General features: G+C 37.8%; 1 protein-coding gene across 8 annotated transcripts in view; it reads left to right on the top strand.

Moving 5' to 3' along the window:
* Window positions 1–23,809, top strand: part of CCDC148 (coiled-coil domain containing 148) — a 293,619-nt gene that overhangs the window by 220,200 nt on the left and 49,610 nt on the right. For all 8 annotated transcript variants that reach the window (XM_061437347.1, XM_061437319.1, XM_061437336.1 and 5 more), the window contains one exon: window positions 9,348–9,466. In XM_061437347.1, the coding sequence (XP_061293331.1) occupies window positions 9,348–9,466 (119 nt within the window). The remainder of the gene's footprint in view (window positions 1–9,347; window positions 9,467–23,809) is intronic.

Consider the following 23,809-nt stretch of genomic DNA (forward strand, 5'->3'; position numbering starts at 1 on the left):
AATAGCTATTGCCAATTTGAGTTGGCAGCTCAGCTATGGGAAAAATGCTCACATAAATGACCAAAGTGAACATCACCTAAAAAAATTCATGTTATTTACTTACACATATAGAAACCACATACTTCCAAACAATTTATAATAAAGGCACTAATGTTACTGTGCTAGATATGCACCCACTCGGTCATGTCTGCTCTCCATTCTGCTCTATGTCCCTGAGAGTTGTCTTATAGGAGGCTCCCTTATTCTTGCGCCTTTGGTTGGGTTCAGTCGAAGTGGAATGCTACGGATGAAGGTAAGATAAGAAAGTGAGGTTGGGACCGCTGTTCTCGCAGCTCCTGACCCTGCAGAGTTGTGTTGACTAGCTGTGTCCTCCCACAAAGGTCTCAGCCCTAGCCAGGTGGCCCTCCCCGTGCAGGAGATGGGGAAGGCCACCTGACAAGCTCTTCTCTGGCTCTGGGTAGAGCAGCCTGGCTGCCACATGCGCCCTTGTGATTGCCCTGCATTCCAATCTTCTTTATCATCGTCCCCGTATTACATTCTTCTGGATTTATCCTAATTTTGAGTGTGCCATCTGTTTCCTATTAGGAATCGTTAAAATAGAAAATTAGTAAGAGAATAAGAGACAAAAAACCAAGAGGATGGGAATATAGTTATGTCAGCACACCAAGACTAAAAAGGGGTGCTGTAATTGAACATGGGTAAAGTTAAAAGGAAGCATTTAGTTCTTATTTGCTAATAATAGACAACATCTAGCACAACCAGAGCTGGCAGGGGGAGGGAGGCAAACTGCCCAAGGAAAAGCATTTTCAGTAGTTTTACTGCGTCTAAACCAACTCTCATATAATATTGTGTTAACCTTTATAAGGCCTTCAAAATAAAATTAAATCATAATTCTATAAAACTTTTTTACAAAAATGGAAAGTGGTGCATGCAAGGTGACAAATATAGAAAATGTTATATACAAGGATATACAGTATTTTTGTCATCTGATTTGATATGGGAATAGAATTTGGAAACTTCCAGAATGAATAACAGTCATGTCCCATAAATATTCCTTCTAAATTTTGATTTTTCTTGGCTATATTTTTAATACATCCCTTTGTAATTATGAAGTCTTTTATGTCCATTGTGGATAGTTTGGAAAATGCAATTAAGCACACAAAATACCATAAATCCACCCCAAATTGTAAACCATTACCAAAAGATTAAATGTTTTTATATTTATATTAGAACATTTCTTATATTCTTTTTTCCTTATGTATCAGTTCAGTTCAGTCACTCAGTCGTGTCCGACTCTTTGTGACCCCATGAATCACAGCACGCCAGGCCTCCATATCCATCACCAACTCTGCTAAGTCGCTTTAGTCATGTCCAGCTCTTTGCAACCCTATGGGCCATAGCCCACCAGGCAGGATTTTAATTTAACTGCATACATACTACATATATATTTTTAATCTGATTTTTCCCATCTGTCAATATATCCAGGGTATTTTACTCTGTATTTCTACCACATAATTTTTAGTGTTTGCTTAGTGTTTCATTATGTGAATAATTGCATTTAACCAATTTCTTATTTGGGAGGTATTATATTATTTCCAATTTTTCAGCCTATTTTAAGGCTGTAATGAATATACCTATATATAAATCTTTGTATAGGTATCTGGTATTAATTCTTAAACTTCATTTTTTAATTTTTAAGACTTTTGCTAGTCATTTCCCTATTTATTCTTCTAAAAGAGTATGACAGTTTACCCTCTCACTAATGGTAGATGCTCTTGTTTATCAGATTGGAGATTGGTGTCAAAAATCTTCAAGACACTGAAAGTAAGTAGCTGAAATACAAATAGTCTGAACTGTAGACTGAAAGGAGATCCATTATATTCAAATAACCAGGCAGGAGGGTGTAAAAACTGATTTTCTATTTTAAAAACCAGAGAACTAGCTTTGATTTTTTACCCATGTAGAGAGTTGTCCCATCTTTGCATAAAGTATGTTCTGCAAAATAATTCTTTTGAGGCTAATTTTTTGCTCAGAAGCTTCAGCACATCCTGGATTAAAGCCCACAGAGATCTCTATACCATAAAGGATGAAGAGATGTTAGTTGAAAGGTTCTGAGGATGGAAGTGACCAAGTGTCCATCTTTAGCATGAAAAACCTTGAACTTGGCTTCCATAGACAATTTGACTTAGAGAAGTGTCATGTTCCCATGCTCTGCTGGGATTAAACATACCTCTATACACCACACGACTAAACAAATTGGTTCACTCATGTCTATGGTCTGTCATTTTTATTTATCTGGATGCTTTATTAATAGGTTTGGATTTATATGAATTGATACAAGAAAAGTGCTATGTACAATGTTGCCTTTCCATATTATTTTCTACTGGAGTAATTTAGCAAATATGTGTCTTGTATATATCTTATCTCCAAGATGTGATACTACTGGTTACAAATAAATGCTGCAGTGTAAAGCATGTTCCTAACCTTTCAGAAGTTCACACAAATGTATGAAAATTTATGTGGCAAAATATAGATGATTGTCAAACTGATTGCATAGAAATGAGTCAAACTTCTGTTGGTGGTGATTTTATGTGATATAGGCTCATCTATGTGAAACAAGTGGGAAAATTTAAAGTAAAAAAAATGCTTTTTTTATTAAGAGGTCCTGTCATGTTTTCATATATAGCAATGACACATTTGTGTGTGTGTGTGTGTGTGTGTGTGTGTGGCAGTGCATATTCTAGGCCAAAGTAGAAAAGATGCAAGGAATTAGCTAAGTAAATGAAATCTTAGAAAGTTAAATTAAAATCGTTTTACCTCAGTGGTTTATGAGGAATGGAACTGGATATTTTTCACTTCATATTTCATATATTTTGTCTATCTGGTTAAAAATTATGACCTCCTCCTGAGTAAGTCATTGAAACCTTTGTAATGACTTAGGAGCAAGGTCCAGAAGTTTATTTGTTCAAAGATTCAATATCACATAGATTGCTTGAAATCAGAGACTAAACTGTCTTCCTACTATAATGCTTTAGCCCTAACTTTCTAATGTCTGAAAAATGCATGTATTAGTTGCTTGGTCATGTCCGATTCTTTGCCACCCCATGGACTGTAGCCTCCAGACTCCTCTGTCCATGGGATTTTCCAGGCAGAAATACTGGAGTGGGTTACCATTCCTTTCTCCAGGGGATCTTCCCAACCCAAGGTCTCCTGCATTACAGACAGATTCTTTACCATCTGAGCCATAAGGGAAACCCTTCTATGTGTAAATAAGACATTTTTATTCCATACTGAATTATAACTCAGACTGAAGAAATGACAATGTTTATGTAATGTTAGCACAAGATTTTTAAAATTAAACTCTGATTTACTCTAATACCATAAGCATCATGTTTACTAGTCAAGTTTTTAATAGGAAACAAATTGTTCAGAAGATTACAAAAGTAAGGTGGGATATAAGAAGTATCTTAAACCCTCTGAAAAGATAGCACAACATTATTTTGGCTCATAAATCTATATAGAGAATAGCTTCTTAAGTTTGTTTATACTTATAGTGGCTTAACTTTACCAAAATGAACAAAATGTGGAACTGTGAAAGACTATCCAATAGAATCAAAGATAACAAGAGGAAATGAAGGGTAATGAGGGCCCATTTTGGTTTTCAGAAAAGAAAATTTTTTCAAGAAATTTCGTCTGTAAGCCTAGAAGAAACAAGGTTTAAATTCAACTTGTCTCCTGTGCACTAGCTTTCTGGTTCCCCTGTCATTGGAAAGCTGTTAGGACCACTCAAAAAGTCTAAAAAATAGTATGCTTACAATCTATGTCTCAACAAATGTTCTAAAGGGCTAGTTAAATACTCTTAACTTTAGTTGAAGCTTGCAAAGCCAGTATTTCATGACACATACTTCCTGCTCTTATTAACTGATGGAAAGTCAATGGAACTGTCTTTAGGGAAGTGTTTAGTTCGGACTTTACTACCCTGCAAATAAAACTGCTGGCCTGGTTCCCATCCATAACTTTGTTATTCTCAGACCAGAGATCAGAAAATGCTTCCACTCACCTCAGCGCTGATCACTTAAGCCCTATTGTGTGTTAGACATGATACAATGTCCTATGCATACAAAGGTGAATAATGCAGATCAATATGGAAAGGGCTATGCTAAAGATACATAAAATAGTGCCTGACTTTGTCTGGAGAAGAGGGGGAAGGAGGAAGGCTGGGAAAGCAATGCTATAGTTGAGTCTTAAATGATGGACAGGAGGATTTAGCAGGCAATAAGGCAGGGCAGAGCATGCCAGGCATGTAGTAAATGCCCAGACAAATCAATAACAATGGCAGTGGCAGTCCCTCCTGAAAGCAAATGAAAGAGTACAAGGCAGAACAAAGAAGTGAGGGTAAAAAAATCCTAATTAAGGGTCAGTGGTATGCCAAGGATTGAGCTAACATTTTCCCTAGAGGGTTCAGAGGGAGATTCAAGAAGATGGCATTTGTTCTGGTCTTAATGGTAGAGTAAAACTGACATGTAGAGGAGGAAAATGAAGTTATACTGGTTGATAAAACTGCAAAAGGCAGATAAACATGAAAGTGCATGACTGCCTTCTCTTTTCTATTTATGTTCTCACTCTACAGATGTTGTCTATTCCCTTGGCATCATACAATTTTAAGAGGATATCTCCTTAATTTAGATCTCCAGTCCTGAATTCTCCTGAGCTACCCATCTGTGTACCTCCAGATGTTTATGTGGAATTTCTACTTAAATGTTATACAGTCATGTCAACTGTTTAATGTTTAATAGTGAGCCCCTGACTTTCTTTTCTGAACCTGTTCTTCTTCTAATTTCCCATCTCAGTTATTGGTACCATCATCTACCCAGTTGCTCTACCAAAACCCTAGGAATTTACCTTGATTCTTTTAACTTCAACTACTGTATCTAATCCTTCAATGAGCACTCTGACACTATTCAAAAGCACATTTTAGATTTGAATTTTTTTTTTTAATTTAAATTTATTTATTTTAATTGGAGGCTAATTACTTTACAATATTACATCGGTTCTGCCACATATCAACATGACTCTGCCACGGGCGTACATGTGTTCCCCATCCTGAACGCCCCCTCCCACCTCCTCCCTGTACCATCCCTCTGGGCTGTCCCGGTGCACCAGCCCCAAGGATCCTGTATCAAACCTGGACTGGCGATTCGTTTCTTATATGATACTATACATGTTTCCATGACACTCCCCCAAATCATCCCACCCTCTCCCTCTCCCACAGAGTCCAAAAGACTGTTCTATACATCTGTGTCTCTTTTGCTGTCTTGCATACAGGGTTATTGTTACCATCTTTCTAAATTCCATATATATGCATTAGTATACTGTATTGGTGTTTTTCTTTCTGGCTTACTTCACTCTGTAGAATAGGCTCCAGTTTCATCCACCTCATTAGAACTGATTCAAATGTATTCTTTTTAATGGCTGAGTAATACTCCATTGTGTATATGTACCACAGCTTTCTTATCCATTCATCTGCTGATGGACATCTAGGTTGCTTCCATGTCCTGGCTATTATAAACAGTGCTGCGATGAACATTGGGGTACACGTGTCTCTTTTAATTGGAATTTTTAATTTCCTGAATCCCAGTGATTATTTTTGCTTTATTCTATTTGGTCTCTCATTTCTCCTTTGCTCCCCTACTGTCCATTCTTCACTGAATAGCCCAAGCTATCTTTTAAAAATTTGTCACATCATATCACTCTTTGCTTTAAACTCTTCTATGTCTTTTTTTAGAACTAAATCCTTGCCTAATCATCTAACCACCATCTAGCTTACCAAACTCACCTCCAGTCTAAATTCGAACCACCTGTTCCAGCTGCTCTGGTTTCTTCCCAACTCTGAGCAAGTGCAAAGTCATTCTCACTCAATGCTATTGCACCCAAAACTCACACTTCTTTCAGTGGTCTCCTTCATCTCTTTTCATTGTTTCCTTACCCTCATCTTCCAAATTTTAATCCACATGTCATTTACAACTATGCTTTCTAATAGTTCTTCCCAGATTTTTCTAAATTGTTGCCATATTTATTTCCTTCCCAGAATTTAACATAATATTCTCTTCATTCATTTACTTGTTATCTCTCTTTCCACAAACTCTCAGAACCTTGAAGCCAAGGCTTTATTTCTTTTTAAGCATCATATCCCAAGTATCTGGCTTAAAGTAGATGCTCAATAAGTATTTTTTGAATAAATGAATGCCAAAGTCACTAGTTTCTTAAGACTATAAGCACTGGTAGAATCAAATACAGAGACACTTAAAAAAATAAGACAATACATAAAATGAATGGTTTGATCATTGGGAAGTCAGTGTCAGAAGTAGTCAATTGGAGTGGAGGCAGAGGTACATCATGGGTGAGGATTAAAATAGGAGATGCAAAATTGGAGGAGAGTATTCTTGACTGAAAGGGGACAATGAAGGGTATGGTGCTACAGTCTTGGGGTGTGTAAAGAAAGTACTTTACAATTTTGGTTAATGAATAAGATTTGTTTAGATTTTCATGTGAGGAGAAAGAAGCAAAGACCAAGAGGTTGAAGTTACAAGGGAATAAAGGGTAGGTGATGGAGGAAGATTATAGAGATGGAATTGGAGAATAGGATATGGAGCCCAGGTGGGGGTTAAGTTTTGGAAGTGCTCCTCACTTCCTCTGAGGAGCAGGACATCAAGGAAATGATCTTTAGGATCTCCATTTCTTCTGATAAAAGCAAAGAAATAGAGGCAGGTATGGAACTTAACATAGTGAACAGGCATTCAAATGATACCATGAGCAAGCTGAGAAGCACTGGCCAGGAGTTCATAAAAGGAATGCTGATTGTCAATAAAGATTCAACTGAAACCATCAATTTGGTACCAGTTTATAAAGTCGTGTAATTCTTTCATCAATCACATGTTTATTAGGTATATTCTATCTCCTAGACACTTTGGTTGTTGCTGGAAGTGCGGAGGATAATAAATCACAGTTTCTGCAGTCTACTGGGACAGAGGAATAAGTATAATAATTAACAAAGCCTTGTGGCGAGGCTTATACCAGAGGAATAAAATTATACAAGCAGAACACAGAGGATGATGGGAAAGGGTCATAGGTCTGGTTGTAAGATAACTGGCTATAATTGAAGCTCTTGGAATTGGAGCCATTCTCCATGAGAGTAGAATCCTGGACGGGGAGGTGGCTCACTGGAATGGAGGAAGTCATGCATCTGTGAGTTAGCAGGTCAGAGGGGCTTCAGACAGAAGTTGACTAGGAAGGTAGAAGGAGTTCTTCTAGACAAGGCCCATGTGTCTGTGGCTCAGATATCTGAATTCTCAATGAATATTTGAGAGAGACCTGGAAGTCCACACATACTGGTGATAAGGCTAGGTAGATGGTGTAATACAGCCAGATGGTGTAAACATCAAAGGAAGAAAGCATTGTACCTGTGAGGGACAGCATCATGGTCTCAAAGTAGCCATTAACAAGACAGAAAATGCTCAAACCATTCCCCAGCCTCCTGGCAAACAAGGCATCATAAGAAAAGCATCCTTCACTCAGGAGAATTTCAGCCAAGACAAGAGGGAAGGAGGGAGTGAGGGGGAGAGAGAGAGAGTGATTTGTTAGCTATAGCAAAGGCTGAGGATACCAGAGTCAAGGATGGAAATTGTTGGTTCTGAGATGCCAAAAAGCCTCAGGTGTGACACACTTCCAGAGCCTGCACAGGCCACTGAACCAGATGGTGTCAGTGATCTGAAGATACCAGCAACCTGGGATTGGTCCACTTCTTGTCAAGGGATTGTCGGCAGAAGGACCACTGACTTCCCCTCAAGGTCAATGCTGGGAGTAAGCAATATTGTCAATGGTCAGAACCCAGAGAAAAATGCCCTGTAATCCAATATCTTTTTTTCTGAAGTATCTCTTTTCTCTCTGATTATGAAAGAAATATATATTCACTGCACAAAATAAGTTAACACAGAAAGTATGAAGAATAAAATAAAGATCAGTTATAAACCCAGAGGGAGGTAATATAATGGTTGTTAACATTTCCATATCTGGCACTAATAGAATGCTGAGGCATTTGTCAGTTAGGACTCTGACATGTGTCAGTGTTCCTTTTTCTCCCTTTCCTTCCCTCTCTTTCACCTTCCATCTTTGGTGCTGCTACCTTTCTAGCTTCCTCTCTGTTCCCCCCAAATTCAGACTTCAACCATGTCTGGTGTAGAATCACCTTACCTTGGAGCCATGCAATTACTCATTAAGCACTGAATGGATGTTGCTGTTGTGGCTGCTGGTGTCACAGGCCTGCTGCAGAGTTGCTAGGCTGTGGCCATTGCACTTGGGATGCCTCTTCTTGTTCTTCCAGGGGCCAGAGACCACGTTGCTGGGCAAGTCTGAAAACCACTTAGCTTTTCATATTCACTTCTCAAAAGAGAAAAATGCCACCTTGGGGATGAGGCTAACCCAACCTTTACAAAAGCCCCTCTGCTGGTAGTAACTCACTACAATTCACCATTAATGTACTGTTTTTTACCAGCAAGATTCAGTCTCTTGACCCAGACACAGCATGGCAGGCCAGTCATTGAATGGTCCTCTGTCAATTAAACATAAACTTCAGTTGCACCGTCACTAGGGGAATAATGGTTTCGGCCCCCTGAAAATAGCTTATGTGTGCTTCAGGTTTTCTCTTGCTGACTCCATTCCCAGAAAAGGGAGGTAAAACATGCCTAGTGAGACAGTACTTTCATTTTTTTGAGCTTGATAAATTTGTCCTTCATTTTACCACATAAGTCAGAACTACTATTTATCACAACCCTGCTAATTTTTTCTTTTCCTCCTTCCTCCCACCTATCTCCTGCCACATCCCCAGAAGCATAAAGCTTTCAATATCTTGCTGTCCATTAGCATAAATAAACTCATGCTTTTAAAGTAAAAATAGATTTAATGCTATATTTGTTAAAGACTACATTACCATAAGAGGATAAAAATATTCTTGAGTAACAGGTAGATCATATACTTTAGAGACAATAATATGCTTTTATTGTGGTTCCCTGAAAGTCGATTATTTTAGCCATATATTAAAACTATAGGTCTTGAGCACATGTTACATTTCCACTTTAGAAACTGTTAAACCATGCGGTTTCTCAGGACATGTACTTTCATGTTTTAACTTATTTTTTCTGTTGTCAGTGTATTGTAGGCAGACCAAAAACATGGAGGGCCATTTAAATTCAATCTTTGCTATATGAACCAATGGATAATGTTGTTATAACTTTGTTCCTTGTTTTTGTATTTGTCATTAATTTAAATTTTATGTGATACTTATACATTAGATAAGAAAATACCGGGCTGATAAAGAACAGAAATGGCAGGAAATGGAAATGAGAGGTCTTCGGCGTCTGGAAGAACTGAAGAAATTAATGGCTGAACAGTCAGTAAAAGACAGAGAAAGGTAAAAAAAAAAACCAAAACAGTAAATTGTGTGGTAATAGAAGTCTTTTGTAATGTGTTAAGTGAATGGAATCTTACATAATGTGTTAGGATAAATAATATCAGAGGGAGCATTTTTCTGTACTTAATATGTCCTTGCAATATTTATATTCACAAATTGAAAAGTGATACTTATATTTTAAACTTTCATATTCATACACAAATCTCTAATTTTCCATTTTGTTCCTTAGATAGCTTCCTAGTTAGAATCATCACAGAGAATTTCATAGTATTTGATTGCCCCCTGTGTTTGTGAAATAATACTGGCTGCTGCAGTGCCTTAATATTTTGACCTAGAAGAAAGAAACCATTATTCAGAGGAAAAGAGAGACCCATTTACTATGACTGAGGCTGAGAAAGACAATACACAATCATACTGTGCTGTGTGGTATTCCTTTTATTATACTTAAGAGATATTTGATATAGGAAAAACCTTGAATTCCCTAGAACAATGTAATTTTAGAGCTGGAAAGGACATCTGAGATACAGTTTCCTCATTCTATGAGGATTTACTGCACTGAAAGTTAAAATTACTTTTCCCTAGTTTAATGTATCAATCAAGGTCAGTGAAGGGGCAGAGACAACATAGTATTTTGAATAGGGGAAGTTTAAGATAAAAAAATATTAATTCTAAGAAAAATAATTCTCAGTTATGTAAAAGGATATAGAGAAGTTTAAAGAATGTCCCAGGGCTGAAGGAGGGTTCTCATGGAAGAAACAAATTTGAGAGTGCGAACCCTCCTCTCCACAGTTGGGATTCAGATCTCACTGTGGCTGTGGGCTGCCACGTGGTGGGAAAGTCCTTGAATGGGCTCATCCATAAGTTGTTCCCAGTCACTGGGCAAGCAGGAACACCCTACCTGGGTGCAGGATGCCCAAACTGGAAGTCAAGCATTGTGATGCTTACGCTTCCAAGACTTGATGGGAATCTGACGATGAGAGTACTTCTTAAATTTGATGGGAACCTGCCCACAGGGTGCAAATGAGCTCCACAAGCACCCCTGAGTGTACCCCACAAGTGCTGCTGGCAGCCATGAAGCAGGAGCAAGAAGGAGGAGTAAACACAGAAACTAGGAAGGAAAGCCTTTTCCTTCTTCAGAATCCCTCCAGCACCCTTTTCCATCATAGCCAAGCACTGTGCCAGCTACAAAGCAGAAATGTTACAAGGTCCATCTCTATTTTCATAGAGCAGATAATGAAGGGTAGATTTGGAGCTGAGAGACAATAAATTGGTAACTGGCATAGTTATACAGTTTAGCCAGCTCCTGAGTGGATTTTCACAAAAGATAAATTAAAAATAGATCTTTCATTTTGTAACATAAATCATAATAAAGTTTTCTTTACAGTTAGTCAATGTAAAAAAAAAATTGCCTGGAACTCTTCATATTTTCTGCTCAATTTCATTGTGAACCTAAAACTGCTCTAAAAATGAAGTCTATTAAAGTACTAAAAATTACATTTTAGACTTATTGTAGCTTAAGATGACATAACCATTTTACACAACAAAGTTCACTTATATCTAGGAAGCTTCCTTTGTGACCCATGGAAATAATTTCAAATTCCAGTCACCAAGTTGCAGAGTGAATCTGGGGTCCCACACGGATGCCAGGCAATTCCCCTCAAGCTTCTGAATAAAATTCAGTTGATTTTCCATGTATCTCAGGATTTGTAATTGAGTTTAATCTATTATGAAAAAAATCAAGAATATAGCAAAGCTAGGGCTCAAGGCTAAGTGATGAAACAACCAGTGAGAAATCAGTTAAGCACAAACCAAGATATAAGAGGATACCAGAGGGCAGGCCAGGCCACAGGTCAGAGGCAGAAACAGGCAGTTCAGTATTAAAGGCAAGGCAAATGTGGGGATCAAAAGGCTGGTTGGATAGTCTGAAACTCAGCTAGAGGAACAAAAGAGAGCCCCAGGAATTAAAGGGGGTGGGGAAAAAGGAACAGCGGTGAAGTCCCCACATGCTTCTAGTAGAATCTACCCTCTTAGCCAAGGAGTTTCTTTGATTACAGAGCCATTTCAGCCTTGTGCTTCTTGTCCCAATAATTATCAAGATAAGCTGATTCAGAACTTTAGTTGAAAAGAAGAAAAGGAAAATTAGATGGGCCTGTCTTACATAACATAAAAGAAAAATAAGTGTCATATTATAACATAATGAAAACAGTACTAAAGAATAGGAACCAGAAGACCAAGGTTTTAGTATATTATTTGAATGGTGTACGACCTAGGGAAAGTCATTAATTTAACCTCTATTAGGCTCTGTTTTGTTCTTTGTAAAAAAAACTAAACTGGATAACTTTTGAATGCTAAGTGAGCTATCAATTTTTAAGAGTTTATGATCTGTATATTTTACTCATCTGAAATATAGATTCAGATAATTATGAATCCAATCCTTGTATGCCAATGGAAAATCAGTGAGGAGGGCCATTAAAATATCCAGATAATGTATCAGAACATAATTCTCAGAAATTTTTGGATGATATTGTAGATAAAAGCACAGTCCTCATTTTGTGATTTAGAGAGAGAGAATCTAACATGTAAAAACAGCTGATAACTTTTGCTTCTGACAAGAGCTAGAAATTGTGTTCTTTTGCAGCCATCCTGATGCTGAGAAATGTGGTTGATTGGTTAAAATGTTTTTCTCCACTACTGAAATACAATTCACAAATCTCATATTTGATATTTTAACTGTAGGCACATTTTTCTCAGGTCAGAATAAGAAGGCTTGAAGCAGTTTCCAGATCTGTTAAAAACACACATACACATAGCCTTGAGAGTTTGAAAACTTTTGATATTTCATTTTTCTATTTTCTAACTCTAATATTAAATTTCTCGAAAACAGTACTCATAAATTAACACATATATTAGGTTAAACCATAAGAAAATTCCCTTTTTATAGGTCAAACAATGGTTAAGTATTGGCAGTTTTATGCAGTTCAACATAATAAAGAGATATAGCAATTTATTTACTAATTACATTTCCTGTCTCAATCTGTTATAAGCTGTCTTGTGCCCTCATCACTTTATTGACATTGTTCTTGACATAGTTTCCACTAACCTCCTAATGCCCTATTTTTATTTCTCAACAATGTCAAAGAAGTGGAGAGGGAAGGCTCTAGAATCAGGTTGTCAACATAAGAATCCTGTCTCTATCCTTTATAGCTGTGTGACATTTGGGTAAATTATTTCACATTTCTGTGCTTCAGTTTCTTCACCTATATAATGAAGAAATAAATAGTATATTTTTGGTGGGATTGTTGCAAGAAATAAGTGAGATATTAAATGGAAGGCACACACAGTGAACATCCATTAGATATAAAGATTACTGTCAATTGATGTTTTAAAACATGTGACACTAACATAATTTGTTCTCAAAATATTTAAGCATTTTAAATATTTTAAATAAAAGGTGTAATAATGGGGACACTTTTCAAAACTGAAATATAGTTGATTTACAATGTTGTGGCAATCTCTGCTGTACAGCAAAGTGACTTAGTTTTTAATTTTTATGCATTCTTTTTTTAAAAGATTCCTTTCCATTATGTTTATCCCAGGAGATTGTATATAGTTCCCTGTGCTATATACTAAGACCTTGCTGTTTATCCATTTTAAATGTAATAGCTTGCATCTACCAGCCCCAAATTCCTAGTCCATCGCCCTCCACCCTCCTGCCCCAGCTTGGAAACCACAAGTCTGATCTCTGTGTCTGTGAGTCTGACTCTGTTTCATTTCATTTGTGTCATATTTTAGATTCCACATATAAGTGATATCATATGGTGTTTATCTTTCTCCTGACTTACCTCACTTAGTATGATAATCTCTAGTGTCATCCATGTTACTGCAAATGGCATTATTTCACACTTTTTATGGCTGAGTAGTACTCCATTGTATATATGTACCACATCTTCTTTATCCATTCATCTGTCAATGAACATTTAGGTTGTTTCCATATTTTGGCTATTGTGAATAGTGCCACTATGAATATAGGGGTGTGTGCATCTTTTTGAATTATAGTTTTGCCTGGGTATATTCCCAGAAACAGGTTTGTTAGATCATATGGTAATTCTATTTCTAGTTTTCTGAGGACTCTCTGGGTGGCTCAATGGTAAAGAATCTTCCTACCAATGCAGAAGATGTAGGTTGGAGCTCTGGGTTGGGAAGACCCCCGGAGAAGGAAATGGCAATGTACTCCAGTATTCTTGCCTGGAAAATCTCATGGACAGAGAAACCTGGTGGGCTACAGTCCATGGGGTCACACAGAGTCAGACACAACTTAGTGACTGAGCATGCTTGCATGGGGAACCCCCATACTGTTTTCCACAGTGGCCGTACCAAGTTACATTCCCACCAACGGCATAGGAGGATTCCCTTTTCTCCACATTCTCTCCAGCATTTGCTGTTTGTAGACTTTTTAATGATGGCCATTCTGACCATTTGAGGAGGTACTGTCTCCCATTGTATTTGCATATCTCTAATTATTAGTGATAGTGAGCATCTTCTCACATACCTACTGACTATCTGTATGTCTTCTTTGAAGAAATGTCTATTGAGGTCTTCTGCCTATTTTCCAGGTGGGTGAGTTGTTTGTTCATTGTTGAGTTGTATGAGCTGTATGTATATTTTGGGAGACCCTCATGCAATCTCTCCACTGGAAGTCTTCTCTGATATCAGCTGTTTAATACATACATACAAATTATATATGCCTAAGTCCAAAATCACTGCAGATGGTGATGCAGCCATGAAATTAAAAGATGCTTACTCCTTGGAAGAAAAGTTATGACCAACCTAGATAGCATATTCAAAAGCAGAGACATTACTTTTCCAACAAAGGTCCGTCTAGTCAAGGCTATGGTTTTTCCAGTGGTCATGTATGGATGTGAGAGTTGAACTGTGAAGAAAGCTGAGTGCCGAAGAATTGATGCTTTTGAACTATGGTGTTGGAGAAGATGCTTGAGAGTCCCTTGGACTGCAAGGAGATCCAACCAGTCCATTCTGAAGGAGATCAGCCCTGGGATTTCTTTAGAAGGAATGATGCTAAAGCTGAAACTCCAATACTTTGGCCACCTCATGAGAAGAGTTGCCTCATTGGAAAAGACTCTGATGCTGGGAGGGATTGCGGGCAGGAGGAGAAGGGGACAACAGAGGATGAGATGGCTGCATGGCATCACCGACTCGATGGACATGAGTTTGAGTGAAGTCTGGGAGTTGGTGATGAACAGGGAGGCCTGGCGTGCTGCGGTTCATGGGGTCTCAAAGAGTTGGACACGACTGAGCGACTGAACTGAACTGAACCCCTTTCTGGTGGCAAAGTACATAGATTCCCTACAGGAAGCAGACAAATTAGGAAAAGACAAGACTCCCCTCCTGAACCATGACACACAGCTTGACAAGCAGAGGCAAAACTGGGCATCATACCCCATTTTTACTCCTGGCTAAGCATCACTTTTGCAAACCACAATCTTCAAAATGGATATCCCTGCAAATAAACCAACCTAATTCTTTTAAAATATTATGTATTATCCATGTTGCTTCTAAAGTTTAGCCATCTGGTATTTCTTTCATGAAAGATGTGAGCTCAGTTTCTGACTTTTATGAAAGTTGCCCAGTGTCGTGTCCAGCTCTGCAACCCCAAGAACTATACAGTCCATGGAATTCTCCAGGCCAGAATACTGGAATGGTTAGATATTCCCTTCTCCAGGGGATCTTCACAACCCAGGGATCGAACCCAGGTCTACCTCATTGCAGGCTGATTCTTTACCAGCTGAGCCACCAGGGAAGCCTTTCATATTTCTAAACTGATAGACCACCATCTCTACACCAGTTATATAATGATTCATCCTTTCCCCCTGATTTTAATGCCACTCTTTTATTATATATTACATTTCTAATTATGCTTTTATATCCATATAGACACTTGACTAGATTAAATAAAAACTGATCTATATTTTTATTTCTACATCAATAACATGCTGTTTTAATTATTGTTTTTCTGTTTTAATAATTTTGTGTTCATTCATTGTTCTTTTCAAAAATATGTTAGTTACTATATCCTTTCAATTTTAAAATCTGTTAATTTTTTGCATTGAAACTTTGTTATTGAGAGCTGATTTATGTGCCAAATTTAATCTCCATTCTAGGACCATCGTTCCAGAGTAGCTCTCCAGTTCAAATCTCTTCTTAGGTTCTCTGGAAGATTTCATGGTTTTTGTTTTGCTCTGTTATTTTTTTTGTTTTTCTGGTGAAGACCTGGAAATTATTTTGGAATAAGTAGAACTGAGTGACCAAGAAGCCAATTATAAATTTTCTTTAGTCACTATGTGAAAAGTGTCTGAACTAGAAAGTGGCAGTGGGGATGCAGAGGTGATAGACTCTTACGAAGTACCTAGATTAGGTAAAATTAATTTCACTGAGGAAGGTGTTTGAAGTAAAACAGAGGAAACAGTATGATCCTGAATATTATAGAGCTTTTTCTGTCCTCTTGGGTTTAAAGCTTTTGGTTATTTTGTTTTCAATCTCTTTTACTTTCTGATAAATTCGTTTGCATATACTATCTATGTATCTTTGACCACTTTCTACATGGTTTGAAATATGTTTTTATTATTTAATTTTTAAATAGTTTAGGTTTCATTTTTGAGGTCCTAACAATATATTGGTAGGGTGCTTGACAAAGGCAAGGTTGCTAACAGTTTTTAATTTCTTTAACTTTTCTATTTTCTGTCTTTCATAAAGATGAGTAAAAATTCAGCATGATTTATGGGAAGCTAGTAATGCTGCTACTTTTAACATATAAAACCTTCATTGAAGAATAATTTATGTTATCATAAATTCCTCTTTTAAGTGTACAATTAAATGATTTACACTTATATAAGGGCTTCCCTCATAGCTCAGTTGGTAAAGAATCTGCCTGCAATGCAGGAGACCTAGGTTCAAAACCTGGGTCAGGAAGATCCTCAAGAGAAGGAAATGGCAATCTACTCCAGTATTCTTGCCTGAAGAATCCCATAGACAGAGGAGCCTGGCAGGTATAGTCCATGGGGTCTCAAAATTCAGACACGACTTAGTGACTAAACAACCACCAGGGGCTTCCCAGGTGGCGCTAGTTGTAATAAACCCCTCAGACAATGCAGGAGATACAAGAGATGTCAGTTTGATCCCTGGGTAGGTAAGATCCCTTGGAGGAGGGCATGGCAACCCACGCTAGTATTCTTGCATGGAGAATCCTACTGACAGAGGAGCCTGGCAGGTTTCAGTCCATGGAGTCTCAAGGACACAACTGAAGCGACCTAGCACGCATGCACACACACTTATATAGAACAAATATATGTAATTCTACAACCATCCCTATAGTCCAGTCTTAAATCATTTTCCTCACCCCTAAAAGATTGTCATGCTTATTTGCATTAATTCCCAATCCCCCTCCTAGCTTCAAATGACCATTAATCTATTTCTGACTCAAAGATTTGCCTTTTCTAGACATATTATATAAACGTAACACACTGAATTATTTTATTTAGCATAATGTTCTTGAGGCTCATCCATATAGTTGTGTGTATTATTAGCTTTTTTCCTTTTGTATTGAATAATATTCCACTTCAGCATTACTTTTTTCAATTAATTAATTAATTTTTTTACTGTACAATATTGTATTGGTTTTGCCATACATCAACATGAATCTGCCATGGGTGTACATGTGTTCCCCATCCTCAACCCTCCTCTCACCTCCCTCCCCATCCCATCTCTCAGGGTCATCCCAGTGCACCAGCCCCAAGTACCCTGTATCTTGCATTGAACCTGGACTGGCGATTCATTTCACATGTGATAATTTACATGTTTCAATGCCATTCTCGCAAATCATCCCACCCTCACCCTTTCCTACAGAGTCCAAAAGACTGTTTTATACATCTGTGTCTTTTTTGCTGTCTTGTATACAGGGTTATCATTACCATCTTTCTAAATTCCATATATATGTGTTAGTATACTATATTGGTGTTTTTCTTTCTGGCTTACTTCACTCTGTATAATAGGCTCCAGTTTCATCCACCTCATTAGAACTGATTCAAATGTATTCTTTTTAATGGCTGAGTAATACTCCATTGTGTATATGTACCACAGCTTTTTTATCCATTCATCTGCCTATGGACATCTAGGTTGCTTCCATATCCTGGCTATTATAAACAGTGCTGCGATGAACATTGGGATACACGTGTCTCTTTCAATTCTGGTTTCCTTGGTGTGTATGCCCAGCAGTGGGATTGCTGGGTCGTAAGGCAGTTCTATTTCCAGTTTTTTAAGGAATCTCCACACTGTTCTCCATAGTGGCTGTACTAGTTTGCATTCCCACCAACAGTGTAAGAGGGTTCCCTTTTCTCCACAGCCCCTCCTGCATTTATTGTTTGTAGACTTTTGGATAGCAGCCATTCTGACTGACGTGAAATGGTACCTCTTTGTGGTTTTGATTTGCATTTCTCTGATAATGAGTGATGTTGAGCATCTTTTCATATGTTTGTTAGCCATCTGTATGTCTTCTTTGGAGAAATGTCTGTTTAGTTCTTTGGCCCACTTTTTGATTGGGTCGTTTATTTTTCTGGAATTGAGCTGCAGGAGTTGCTTGTATATTTTTGAGATTAACTCTTTGTCCGTTGCTTCATTTGCTATTATTTTCTCCCATTCTGAAGGCTGTTTTCACCTTGCTAACTCCATCACCATTGCAACAAAAAGAATAAAATACTTAGGAATATATCTACCTAAAGAAACTAAAGACCTATATATAGAAAACTATAAAATATTGGTGAAAGAAATCAAACAGGACACAAATAGATGGAGAAATATACCATGTTCATGGATTGGAAGAATCAATATAGTGAAAATGAAGATACTACCCAAAGCAATCTGTAGATTCGATGCAATGCCTATCAAGCTACCAACAGTATTTTTCAGAGAACTAGAACAAATAATTTCACAATTTGTATGGAAATACAAAAAACCTTGAATAGCCAAAGCTATCTTGAGAAAGAAGAATGGAACTGGAGGAATCAACCTGCCTGACTTCAGGCTCTACTACAAAGCCACAGTCATCAAGAAAGTATGGTACTGGCACAAAGACAGAAATATAGATCAATGGAACAAAATAGAAAGCCCAGAGATAAATCCACGCACCTATAGACACCTTATCTTTGACAAAGGAGACAAGAATATACAGTGGTGAAAAGACAATCTCTTTAACAAGTGATACTGGGAAAACTGGTCAACCACTTGTAAAAGAATGAAACTAGATCACTTTCTAACACCATACAAAAAATAAACTCAAAATGGATTAAAGATCTAAATGTAAGATCAGAAACTATAAAACTCCTAGAGTAAAACATAGGCAAAACACTCTCCAACATAAACCACAGCAGGATCCTCTATGACCCACCTCCCAGAATATTGGAAATAAAAGCAAAAATAAACAAATGGGACCTAATTAAAATTAAAAGCTTCTGTACAACAAAGGAAACTATAAGCAAGATGAAAAGACAGCATTACTTTTTAAATCTGTTTTTCAAGGCAATGCTGTTTCCTTTCTTGTTGGTAAAATATTAATATTAATGTATGCAAAATAGTATAAAAGGAAGTTTTAAAATGTATGTAAAGTGTGATATCAATATAACATAAGACTTTAACTTGTACCAGGGTGACATATTCACTCACATTATCCCAAATGTTTGAAGAGTAGTAACTGATCTCACGGGGTCGCAAGGAGTTGGACACGACTGAGCGACTGAACTGAACTGAACTGAACTGATCTCAACTTCCTTATGAGCCCCCTTCTTGTAGGGTAGTAAGACAAATGGAAACTTTTAAATTAAAAGCATGTTAGGTTCTTTCATTTCTTTTTCTAAATTTTATTTAATTTTTAATTGAAAGATAATTGCTTTACAGAATTTTGTAGTTTTCTGTCAAACATCAACATGAATCAGCCATATGTACATATGTCCACTAACTCTTGAAACTTCCTCCCATCTCCCTCCCAATCCCACCCCTCTATGTTGACACAGATCCCCTGTTTGAGTTCCCTGAGATATACAGCAGATTCCCATTGGCTATCTATTTTACCTCAAATCCTGAAAGATGATGCTGTGAAAGTGCTGCACTCAATATGCCAGCAAATTTGAAAAACTCAGTAGTGGCCGCAGAACTGGAAAAGGTCAGTTTTCATTCCAATCCCAAAGAAAGGCAATGCTGAAGAATGCTCAAACTACCGCACAATTGCACTCATCTCACACACTAGTAAAGCAATGCTCAAAATTCTCCAAGCCAGGCTTCAGCAGTACACGAACCGTGAACTTCCAGATGTTCAAGCTGGTATTAGAAAAGGCAGAGGAACCAGAGATCAAATTGCCAACATCTGCTGGATCATCAAAAAAGCAAGAGAGTTCCAGAAAAACATCTATTTCTGCTTTATTGACTATGCCAAAGCCTTTGACTGTGTGGATCACAATAAACTGTGGAAAATTCTTCAAGAGATGGGAATACCAGACCACCTAAACTGCCTCTGAGAAACCTATATGCAGGTCAGGAAGCAACAGTCAGAACTGGACATGGAACAGACTGGTTCCAAATAGGAAAAGGAGTACGTCAAGGCTGTATATTGTCACCCTGCTTATTTAACTTCTATGCAGAGTACATCATGAGAAATGCTGGGCTGGAACAAGCACAAGCTGGAATCAAGATTGCCAGGAGAAATATCAATAACCTCAGATATGCAGATGACACCACCCTTATGGCACAAAGTGAAGAGGAACTAAAAAGCCTGTTGATGAAAGTGAAAGGAGAGTGAAGTTGACTTAAAGCTCAACATTCAAAATTTCCATTCTTTGCTGCAATAGGTTCACCTGGAAAGCATTTGAAAGTTCTGATGTCCAGGTCAGGCCCCAGACCAGTTAGATCAGAATCCCTGGCAATGGGATTTCTGCCTAAATAGTTTTTGAAAATCCTCAAGTGATTCTGCAATGCAGCAACATTTGAGAACCAGTTTACTAGAGTTCGTTCCATACTTTTTGAAGCATGGGCCTCTAATTATCTATTGGATTCTTGAGAACATTTCACTTTTTTAGAAGTGCTCCTAGTTTCTCTTTCCTCAATGCTACACCCTCACTGAAATAGTTCAGGAAAGTCATGTAGGCAAAACTTTATATTCATGGAAGAGTTTATCAATTACAAGAATCTTCTGTAAGCAGAAATCTTACATGTTTCTCATTAAGCAGGTGTGTGTGTGTTTGCAAATATGTTTAGCAATAACGAATACTAGTTCTTATTTTCTCCAAAAGAGGCGAGTTTTCCTATGTTGTAAAACAAACATTTGAAGTTGAAGATGGCAGTGGCTATTTCGAAGTAAGGAACTAGAGTCAGCTGCCTTCCTAACACTAAATTGGTTTTCTTAATCTAGTGTGTATTTTGGGGTGCATGCCAACAGGAGGGAATTGACAGTTATTGCATTTTCTAAGTAGTAAAGCCAGATGTTTCTCTCTATTTTCCATGTCTTTTCCTAACAATATGTAAAATTCAGCATGTTGTATTAGAAGAAATTGAAAACTTTTAAAGTGGGTCCACAGTCTAATCTTTGAGATTTTAAAGAGTATGTTTAGTAAAGTGACTTCAACAGAAACTTAATAAACGTTTGTTATGCTTTTGCTTCTCAGCATGAGATTTCCCCAAATTAGTGGGAAAGTTCTTGTTCATTAAATCTCTGTCAACCAAATCCCCATTACAAGTACTTTTGCCAAATTATGTCAACCACGGATCACCATGAGGCATTAAACAAATAGAGTTCTTAGCAAGGCTTCCTGTTTTGTTTTTTAAATGATATTATAAAAGTTTCACAAATTACCATTCATTTAAAAGACTGAAAGAGACCCCAGTGACAGACAACAAGCAGTCTTACAACCTGTAGAGGTGAATAAAAATAATAACTTGTAGAATCTGCTCATCAGTGTAAAACTGTAAAACTGACTATGGTTTTTGTGTATATGTGTGTCCATATTTTTTTATATACTGGATGATCATTTGATAACAGATCATTTGGACATAATCATAGTAGTCCAAATAATGGGAGAAAAGGAAAGATATACCTATCTGAATGCAGAGTTCCAAAGAATAGCAAGAAGAGATAAGAAAGCCTTCTTAAGTGAACACTGCAAAGAAACAGAGGAAAACAATAGAATGGGAAAGACTAGAGATCTCTTCAAGAAAATTAGAGATACCAAGGGAACATTTCATGCAAAGATGGGCTCAATAAAGGACAGAAACAGTATGGACTTAACAGGAGCAGAAGATATTAACAAGAGGTGGCAAGAATACATTGAAGAACTACACAAAAAAGATCTCAATGACCCAGATAACCATGATGGTGTGATCACTCACTGAGAGACAAGACATCCTGGAGTGCGAAGCCCAGTGGGCCTTAGGAAGCATCACTATGAATAAAACTAGTGGAGGTGATGGAATTCCAGCTGAACTATTTCAAATCCTAAAAGATGATATTGTGAAAGTGCTGCACTCAATATGCCAGGGAAATTGCAAAGTTCAGCAGTGGCCACAGGACTGAAAAAGGTCAGTTTTCATTCCAATCCCAAAGAAAAGCAATGCCAAAGAACGTTCAAACTACTGCACAATTGCACTCATCTCACATGCTAGCAAAGTAATACTGAAAACTCTCCAAGCTAGGTTTCAACAGTGTGTGAACTGAGAACTTCCAGATGTTCAAGCTGGATTTAGAAAAGGCAGAGGAACCAGAGATCAAATTGCCAATATCTGTTGGATCATAGAAAAAGCAAGAGAATTCCAGAAAAACATCTGCTTCATTAACTATGCTAAAGCCTTTGACTGTGTGAATCACAACAAACTGTGAAAAATTCTTAAAGAGGGAATAGCAGACCACTTACCTGCCTCCTGAGAAACCTGTATGCAGGTGAAGAAGTAACAGTTAGAACTGGACATGGAACACCAGACAGTTTCCAAATTGGGAAAGGAGTATGTCAAAGGAGTACTGTATATTGTCACCCTGCTTATTTAACTTATATCAGCGTACATCATGAGAAATGCTGGGCTGGATGAAGCACAAGCTGGAATCAAGATTTCCAGGAGATATATCAATTACCTCAGATAAGCAGATGACACCACCCTTATGGCACAAAGCGAAGAGGAACTAAAGAGTCTTTTGATGAAAGTGGAAGAGAAGAATAAAAAAGTTGGTTTAAAACTCAACATTCAAAAGATGAAGATTATGGCATTCAGTCCCATCATTTCATGGCAAATAGATGGAGAAACAATGGAAACAGTGAGAGACTTTTTTTCTTGGGCTCCAAAATCACTGCAGATGGTGACTGCAGCCATGAAATTAAAAGACGCTTACTCCTTGGAAGAAAAGCTATGACAAACCTAGATAGCATATTCAAAAGCAGAGACATTACTTTGCCAACAAAGGTCTGTCTAGTCAAAGCTATGGTTTTTCCAATAGTCACGTATGGATGTGAGCATTGAACCATAGAGAAGCACCAAAGATCTGATGCTTTTGAACTGTGGTGTTGAAGAAAACTCTTCAGAGTTCCTTGGACTGCAAGGAGATCAAACCAGTGAATCCTAAAGGAAGTGAATCCTGAATATTCATTGGAAGGACTGAAGCTGAAGCTCCAATACTTTGGCCACCTGATGTGAAGAACTGACTCATTGGAAAAGACCCTGATACTGGGAAAGATTGAAGGCAGGAGGAGATTGGGATGCCAGAGGATGAGATATTTGGATGGCATCACCAACTCGATGGACATGGGTTTGAGCAAGCTCCAGGAGATGATCAAAGACAGGGAAACCTGGTGTGCTGCAGTCCATGGGTTAGATACTACAGAGTTGGGCACTGCTGGGTGACTGAACAACAACAATAGCAGTCCTCAAATGGATCTTAGCTGAGCAAGCATGATCAACAGAGGAAGGCTAAGAAATCTGTGGACAAAGCATAATATGTAGAGTCATTTTAATGTGAAATTGGATAAGCAAAATTGTGCCCTCAGCAGACGGAGCATCAGCTGGGCAGGGATGGCTCAGCTGGGAGCTTTCTAAAGGTCTTGGACGGTGATTTATCTCCTGAGTTGCACAAGTCCAACTTCAGATCTGTGGTCCTTTCCAAATCGCAGGCAATTGGAGAATGCTTTTTGCACAGTAGTTTGGGCTACTTTTACTTATTGTTTACAACTTGGATTTTTGACTTTAGAAATCTTTGCTCGTTAAAAAAAAGCTACTGGATTTCTACAATACCAAGTTGATTTG

This window comes from Bos javanicus, chromosome 2, assembly GCF_032452875.1.
Source record: "Bos javanicus breed banteng chromosome 2, ARS-OSU_banteng_1.0, whole genome shotgun sequence".
NCBI lineage: Eukaryota > Metazoa > Chordata > Mammalia > Artiodactyla > Bovidae > Bos > Bos javanicus.